The sequence below is a fragment of the Eurytemora carolleeae genome, unplaced genomic scaffold (assembly GCF_000591075.1).
Source record: "Eurytemora carolleeae unplaced genomic scaffold, Eaff_2.0 scaffold251, whole genome shotgun sequence".
NCBI classification, from domain to species: Eukaryota; Metazoa; Arthropoda; class Copepoda; order Calanoida; family Temoridae; genus Eurytemora; species Eurytemora carolleeae.
Window position 1 is genome coordinate 82,925 of NW_019396288.1, and position 9,338 is coordinate 92,262.

General features: G+C 31.0%; 1 protein-coding gene across 1 annotated transcript; it reads right to left on the bottom strand.

Moving 5' to 3' along the window:
- Positions 1 to 243: 243 nt before the first annotated feature.
- Positions 244 to 8,305, bottom strand: LOC111700213 (uncharacterized oxidoreductase SERP2049). The gene is made up of 11 exons (XM_023471077.1): positions 8,254 to 8,305; positions 7,017 to 7,051; positions 6,133 to 6,260; positions 5,834 to 5,873; positions 4,898 to 4,962; positions 4,436 to 4,497; positions 3,126 to 3,227; positions 2,537 to 2,603; positions 2,234 to 2,281; positions 1,515 to 1,593; positions 244 to 830 (listed from the first exon to the last, which is right to left on the bottom strand). Exons 1-11 carry the CDS (start codon positions 8,279 to 8,281, stop codon positions 711 to 713), a joined length of 774 nt encoding a protein of 257 aa, XP_023326845.1. The 5' UTR covers positions 8,282 to 8,305; the 3' UTR covers positions 244 to 710.
- Between the last annotated feature and the right edge of the window lie 1,033 nt (positions 8,306 to 9,338).

A 9,338-nucleotide genomic window follows, 5' to 3' on the forward strand; every position in this document is an offset into this window, starting at 1 on the left:
ATGCTGTATTCTGTATTTAGAACACTGTATTCTGTATTTAGAACACTGTTTTCTATATTTAGAACACTGTATTCTATATTTAGAACACTGTATTCTATATTTAGAACACTGTATTCTATATTTAAAACACTGTATTCTATATTTAAAACACTGTATTCTGTGTTTAGAACTCTGTATTCTATATTTAAAAACACTTTATTCTTTATTTAGAACACTGTATTCTGTATTTAGAACACTGTATTCTATATTTAGAACACTGTATTCTATATTTAAAACTCTGTATTCTGTATTTAGAACACTGTATTCTATATTTAAAACACTGTATGCTATATTTAGAACTCTGCATTCTATATTACGAACACTTTATTCTGTATTTAGAACAGTGTATTCTGTATTTATAACACTGTATTCTGTATTTAGAACACTGTATTCTGTATTTAGAACACTGTATTCTATATTTAAAACACTGTATTCTGTATTTAGAACTCTGTATTCTATATTACGAACACTTTATTCTGTATTAAGAACACTGTAGTCTGTATTTAGAACACTGTATTCTATATTTAGAACACTGTATTCTATATTTAAAACACTGTATTCTATATTTAGAACACTATATTCTATATTTAGAACACTATATTCTATATTTAGAACACTGTATTCTGTATTTAGAACACTGTAGTCTGTATTTAGAACACTGTATTCTGTATTTAGAACACTGTATTCTGTAATTTATCCATGAGACGAATATCGTCGATATGATAATTCTCCGGTGCTCTTGCCACGCTTAGAACACAATCTCCGATATCTGAGGGCTGAAGCATTAGATCCTGGACAATATTAAAACATTTTAGAAAGACGGAGGTCGGAATTATTGAACCGTGAGACGTCTTTGAACTTGGTAAAGATGGTTGAACTAGATAAACTAGATATACCTAGTCCAACTACTTCTTACAATTTATAAAATCTATCTTTACTGCTTTATATCCCTCTACTGATTGGAGACAAACAGGGTTACCCAAAAACAATGAGAGTGTAAAGACGACTTAAAACTCTTTAAATACTACAATCCCAAGTCTTCTGCTTTGAATGCGGTCCCTATATGGCTTATTTTATGATTTGGCAAAGAAAAAAAGGAGTCTATGTTTCAGAGAATCATGAATTTATATAGAAACGGTTAGTATAAATTCACCAAAGTCGTCTCTGAACTCTTATCCTTTGTGGGTAACCCTTTTCTATTTATTTAATTTTATATTTTCTAATATTTATATCTTTGCAGCCTGATGTCCTAGACCTTTGATATTTCAACTTTTAATTTCCGCCAGATCAAAAAGTTGAAGTTTGAAATAGTAAAGATCTCCATAACATGTTGCAAAGATATAGGGATTAGAAAATTTAAGTTTCTGGTGAATATTTAGTTCCTTAGAAATCACAGCAGTTCGTATTTATTTCAACAAATTTAAACATTAATAAATTTCAGGTTTGATTCAGGACAACATTGTTGATGGTTTCACCTTATTTTTGATATAATTGTCAGGATCTCCAAATCCAAACTTTTCCATCATGGCTCTCTCCTTCTCATTGTTCAAGGTCCTGCCAGCAGTTTTTTTAAAGAGACTGTACACGTAATTTCATGTGAGCCTTCACTTGAAGATTCACAATGGTACCCTTTAAACCTTTGTTTAAAGAAAAAATATACCAAAACGGCGGATACGCAAATACAAACCAAAGTGTGTAAGTTCTTACAAAAAAATCTAACAGGATTTTTTCAACTACATCTTTTAAACTACAACAAGCATCTTACAGTTTGAATTGTAGATATCTAACGATACTAAAAAATATGTGTGAGCTGGTGAGGTAAAATCAAAGCTCAAGGCGATGCAACAATTAAAGGGGGACGCGGTCTTAAAAGTTTATGCATAATTTTCATAATTGTCAGGTTTTTATGATTACCGTTGTGAAATTACGTAATTACAGTCCCTTTAATGTTAGGTAGTTTTGATTAATTATCAGTGCTGTGAGAGTTGAAATATAAATATTAAAAATATATCTGCAAAAACATTCATAAAATGCATCACCAATATTGATAATGCTAATAATATATTATTGCATATTTGTAATGTCAGCCAAATTTTTGTTGCCATTTTAGCAACGATATTGATCATTTTTGCAAGGATATCAAAGATATCAACGAGAAAATTATAGATTGTTAAAATATAATTCTAAAAAGTACTTCTCTAGTCCATCTGTCCAAATGAAGCCTGGTAGAATATTCGTGATTCTAAAATATAATCATTTAAAAGATTTTAACCTGGATTTTGAATTTAATATCTTTTTAGATTCGGGTTTAAAAAGCAATTTATAAAAATTTGAAATTTAGTAAATGTTTTGGGGCCTATTGCTTGAATGCAATAAACCTGAAGGGTTAAAAAGTGAGTAATGAAATGAACAGTACAGTCCATTTTTCGAGCTTGAAAGATTTTTGCTATTTTTTCAAAAAATAAGTTTTTATTTTTATTTTTTTTCCTGTTTTTACCTGACTCCTGTTCCCCTTAACTCCATCCTGAGGGCCTCACAAGTTCCTCTCATAAAGAACTTGGTTCCTTAAATACAGGGTGTCCCAATAAACATGGGATGTAATTAACGACTTTTAAATCGTCTTCGTTCCATATTGCATTTTTATGAACGCAATAATTGCAGTATTTAAGTTCATACAACTAATATAAAAAACATCTGGTCTTGAGATTTTTAAAATGAGGTCTACCATCTTTGTATCTTCAAAATTGACATAGATATTACAAAATTTGTACAAATTTCAATTTATTTAATAAAATTGTCTGATATCTTTGTCAATTTTTTAGACACGAGAACGGTAGACCACTTTCTGAAAATCGTATGACGTGCAGCCTCATTTTTATACTTTCTTTGCCATGCATTAAATATCAGAAATCAAAGATGACTTTCAATTCCCATGTTTATTGGGACACCCTGCAGTAGTTTGTTTATATCTGCAAATGTGTACGTGAACAAATCCTAGTTTTTAGCAAAGACCTTTATAATTTATTTAAAACTATCCAAGCTTTAACACAATCAAACGTAACATTTTCTTTTGAAATTCTTTTTACCTGTGTAGACTGAAACCCCAGCAAAGGGAACTCTCTCACTATCACTAGTTACGTTAATAATATGTCCTTTTCCCCTTTCTTTCATCAAGGGAACAAACTCTCCTAAACAAATATAATTTTGGTGGTTTAGACTCCCCTAATTATGTTAATAATATGTCCCTTTCCCCTTTCTTTCATCAAGGGAACAAACTCTCCTAAACAAATATAATTTTGGTGGTTTAGACTCCCCTAATTATGTTAATAATATGTCCCTTTCCCCTTTCTTTCATCAAGGGAACAAACTCTCCTAAACAAATATACTTTTGGTGGTTTAGACTCCCCTAATTATGTTAATAATATGTCCCTTTCCCCTTTCTTTCATCAAGGGAACAAACTCTCCTAAACAAATATAATTTTGGTGGTTTAGACTCCCCTAATTATGTTAATAATATGTCCCTTTCCCCTTTCTTTCATCAAGGGAACAAACTCTCCTAAACAAATATACTTTTGGTGGTTTAGACTCCCCTAATCATGTTAATAATATGTCCCTTTCCCCTTTCTTTCATCAAGGGAACAAACTCTCCTAAACAAATATAATTTTGGTGGTTTAGACTCCCCTAATTATGTTAATAATATGTCCCTTTCCCCTTTCTTTCATCAAGGGAACAAACTCTCCTAAACAAATATACTTTTGGTGGTTTAGACTCCCCTAATAATGTTAATAATATGTCCCTTTCCCCTTTCTTTCATCAAGGGAACAAACTCTCCTAAACAAATATAATTTTGGTGGTTTAGACTCCCCTAATCATGAGGTAAAGGTGTCTTCTTATATTTACCCATGAGGTGAAGGTGTCTTCTTATATTTACCCATGAGGTGAAGGTGTCTTCTTATATTTACCCATGAGGTGAAGGTGTCCCCTTATATTTACCCATGAGGTGAAGGTGTCCCCTTATATTTACCCATGAGGTGAAGGTGTCCCCTTATATTTACCCATGAGGTGAAGGTGTCCCCTTATATTTACCCATGAGGTGAAGGTGTCCCCTTATATTTACCCATGAGGTGAAGGTGTCCCCTTATATTTACCCATGAGGTGAAGGTGTCCCCTTATATTTACCCATGAGGTGAAGGTGTCCCCTTATATTTACCCATGAGGTGAAGGTGTCCCCTTATATTTACCCATGAGGTGGAGGTGTCCCCTAATATTTACCCATGAGGTGAAGGTGTCCCCTAATATTTACCCATGAGGTGAAGGGTCCTCTAATATTTACCCATGAGGTGAAGGTGTCCCCTTATATTTACCCATGAGGTGAAGGTGTCCCCTTATATTTACCCATAAGGTGAAGGTGTCCCTTAACATTGACATCAATCATCAAATCCCAGCTATCATACTCTCTAAAAACAAAACAAATCAAAACTTTAAAAAAGTGAATATAAGTCATACACAACAATTCATTGCTTTTTAATAAAAAAGTTCAAAATATTCAACAATTTTTAATAAATAGTAAAATTTCTTTCTGATAAACCGTTTGGCATAACTTTAACAGTTATGAATACTTACTGCAGTTGCTTACTTATGTAAATCTATCAAAAAACAATATCGAATTTATATTAGAAATATTGATTCAAATAAAACATATAAGCTACTTTAGACGTTACAATATGAAAATGTTATGGATGAAAGTAAAAAGATTTAAAACCTACTTATCATACCATATTCATTCTTTAATTTAACAAAACAAGTTGAAAGAAAAAATCATCTATTTTTCTAATTTTTTTCTTTGTTAAATCCTACTTGTCACAGAAGTCCTGGAAGGCCCAGACTCCAGCATTGTTGATAAGGAAATCAGGAACTCCAACCTATACCAATCAATCAATTCTCAAATTCTAATCCTTTAATTGTCAAATAATATAATCAATTTTACAATATTATACGATAAATTGTACAATAAATCGATCAGTTTTCCAATCATACGATAGATTGTCTAATTGATCGATCAATTAGACAATCTATTGATTTTCTGACACATGTTTTGTTCAGTTGTCCAATAAAACGATCAATTGTCCAGTCAATTGATCATTTATTCAATCAATTGATAATTTATTCAATTAATTGATCATTTGTCAATTAATTGATCATTTATCCAATTAATTGTCAATTCATGCGAAAATATGATAAAACAAATTCATGTTTTAAAAAGTGATACTTCACACATCTATTTAATTAAAATATTTTGTTATCATTATTGAAACTAGGTTGAAAAAATAATCGAAACAGCCAAGAGCTATTTTCCACCTAATTGCTTTATACTTGTACTGTTAATATAATCATCAATTTGTAATTGTAAACTCGTTCTGTATACAGACACATGCATTTTAGCAGTACACTTTATCTTTCTATCTAACCTTTAATATTTTAATTAAATGAGCTATGGTCAGGTGAAAGATCATTTTTTTATTCTTTTAATAATAAAGTAAGTTTATTTTTCTCCAACTGTCATTTACATAGCTGCACACACACAATGAGGCTTGAATAACTATCTATAGGTTCAATTTATCCTCTGGCTTAATCTATAATCTTTTATTTGTAAAACTAATGCTTAGCAAAGGAAGAGACAAGTTTACAACTTCGATTGTAAGAAAAACGACTGCAAAAATTTAGCAAAAGCGTCTCATTTTTAGAGGGTAACCCTGTACAAATATATTTAAATATTTATTCTGTATTTTTTACCTCGTCAACAACTTTTTTTACCATGGCTTGCACACTAGCCCTTAAATAATTAAACATTATTATCTTTACAATCTGAGCTCTCATTAATATATAATTTTTAATTAAAAGATTCTGAATATCATTTAATGGATCGTCAATGTAGTTTTTCCACTGACTCTTTATTTAGTAAACTCTCAACTCAAAATATGTGATTTTTTTAATCAGAAAATTTTTCTTTCTTAAAATTAAAGCGACCTGTAGAATTTAAATTTTCAGAAAGGTCACAATGAAATACGATGAGCTGTCCTTTTTTCTATTACCTATCTGCAATATTACAAGGGGCGCACATCCCCTTCCCTCCGTTCTCCAGGATAGAGTTTAGAAGCTGCTCAAGCTGACCCGCACTCCTCGCTACCACCACACAGTACGCACCGTTCCGGGCCAGTACCTGGAACCGGTACAATCCAGTACAATCCAGTGCAATCCAGTGCAATCCAATACAATTCAGTTCAATCCAATACAATCCAGTACAATCCAGTACAATCCAGTACAATCCAGTACAATCCAGTGCAATTCAGTACAATCAGTACAATCCAATACAATCCAGTACAATCCAGTACAATCCAGTTCAATCCAGTTTAATCCAGTTCAATCCAGTCTAATCCAGTACAATCCAGTACAATCAAGTACAATCCAGTACTACCACGACAATCTAGCACTATTCAGTACAATCCAGTACAATCCAGTACAATCCAGTGTAATCTAGTACAATCCAGTTATATCCAGTACAATCCATGTGCAGTCCAGTGCAATCCCAACAATTAAGTACACTCCATTAAAACCAATAAAATTTCAGTACAATCCAGTACAATTCAGTACAATTCAGTACTATCCAATACAATTCAGAACAATCGAGTAAATTTTAGCACAATCCATTACAATTCAGTACAATTATGCAAAATTCTGTACAATTCAGCACAATTCAGTACAATTCAGTACAATTCAGTACAATTCAGTACAATTCAGTACAATTCTGTACAATTCTGTGCAATTCTTTACGTTCCATTACAATTGAGTACAATCCAGCAAAAATTGTGAAAAGGAAACAGAAATTTGAAGGTATACATTGTTAAGGATTTGAACTTTTATGATTTTGTAGGATTCAACAAATTGTCGGATCATTTTAAGATTAGAAAAAGTATACCTCCGCGATTCCTTTGCCAGCTCCTCTGCTTGCACCTTTAAAAGGTAGTTTATGACATTTCTTAAATTTATCAAAAAAAAAAAAAAATCACAATACAAAAACATAGCACAAGTTGGTTAGACGCATGTATTCATTTTAAATCAAACAAAAATATAAATTAAACTTTCATTACTTGTATGCCTCTTTGTCGAATCTCTAGTATTTTCTGTCGAATTTGATAAGAGCATTGTGCGGAAAGTATTTAAGAAAATTCACGCTCATAAAAAGAAATCCAAAAAAATAAAAACCTGTATTCCCATGAATACTCTGAAATGCCAGTAATATTCAATGAAATCATCATTTTCAATTCATTATCTTCAGTTCATCATTTTCAATTCATCATTTTCAATTCATCATTTTCAAATCATCATTTTCAATCATTATTTTCAATTCATCATTTTCAATTCATTATTTTCAATTCATTATTTTCAATTCATCATTTTCAATTCATTATTTTCAATTCATTATTTTTAATTCATCATTTTCAATTCATTATTTTCAATTCATTATTTTCAATTCATCATTTTCAATTCATTATTTTCAATTCATCATTTCAGTTCATTATTTTCAATTCATTATTTTCAATTCATTATTTTTAATTCATTATTTTCAATTCATTATTTTCAATTCATTATTTTCAATTCATCATTTTCTATTCATTATTTTCAATTCATTATTTTCAATTCATTATTTTCAATTCATTATTTTCAATTCATTATTTTTGCACTATCATTAAAGCATTTACTCGATTGTCAGCCCCTAGACTTATAATAGATTATCAATAATGTTTATATAGTTGGGAATAGATAATTTATGTCAATATTTCATTATTCAAAGCAAAATAAACGCCTTAAACAAATAACAATGCTTTTATTGTGGAAGACGATGCCTGGCCGCCTTAAACAAGTTCCACTAGATTCAACGGAATGAGATAGAATGGATACGGGGCATTGTACTGACGGACAGTCTACACGTGTGATATCGAGATAGACTCATGTTCTGAACCCTCTAGTAATAAGTTTTAAGAAATATATATACTAGAAGTTATTTATGCGTTTTTTATTAGAGTCTGACCCACGTCCTCTATATTATGATAATTTAATAATGAATTTCACGCCAAAACATCTTCATATACTTAAATAATAAGGTTTTAAAAATGTGTAAGTTTAGAAAATATTATTATTTTAAAAAGTTGAACCTGTTATGACGCACACTTTTCCCTCCATTTTCTCTGAAAATATATTTTTATCAAATAAAAATAGAAAATATTGACAATATATTTAAACACTTTCCTTCAGATAAACCTTACATAATTCTGTTTTCGTGTACTAAAGTATTATGTCGTTAAATAGAATACATACACAATATGTTTCAGGAAAAGTGTTGAAAAACATTATAAAAGTGCAGATATGGATAAGGGAAAAATTATAAGAAAGCAAAAGGCGTTAAAACTATTGAAAGGCTGTTTTTAGGTTCGCTTTTAGACATTTAGGGGGTTTAACGTTTAAAGTGCTTCACAAAATATGATTGAAAAAATGCATTTTCGATAAGTTTCTTGTGAGCCTCTTTAAAGTCTAAATCTTTAAATTTTTTCTAATGATGTGTTAGTTAACGGGCAATTCTTTAATAGAAATACGATCCTTCCTTATTAACAGACCCCACCGGGCCCAGCTAAAGTTAAAAATCAGGTACAGGGTGTCCCACGAAACATGACAGTTTGTGAAGAGTTTAAAATGCCTTCTTCCATATACTGTATTAATAATATAGACTTTTTGCAGTTCACTTAGCTTAAAAAATCTTTTACTCAAATATATTTTATTTTGAAATCAATTTTACTATAATATGGCTTGCATGAAATTTTTTATATTATTTTCTTGGGGTTCAAACAACTTAACAAACAATGGAAGAAGACATTTTAAACTTTTCACCAACTTTCATGTTTCGTGGGACACCCTGTACATACAAGACACTTTAAGGATTCACCGACAAAGGGTCAAACGACCCAGGGTCAAACGACACAGGGTCAAACGACACAGGGTCAAACGACAAAGGGTCAAAAACGCGACAAAGGGTCAAACGATACAGGGTCAAACGACAAAGAGTCAAAAAATGCAACAAAAGGGCAAATTTTTTTTTATTTTGACGGTTAGTATTTTTTTATTATTATTTAAGGTTAGGTTAGGTACATTCTGGCCCGAGCGCAGCGGCTAGGACAGGCTAGGGGGCCGAGCGCTATGGCCACATGGTCAATTATATCCATTTATTTATTATTATTTAGGGTTA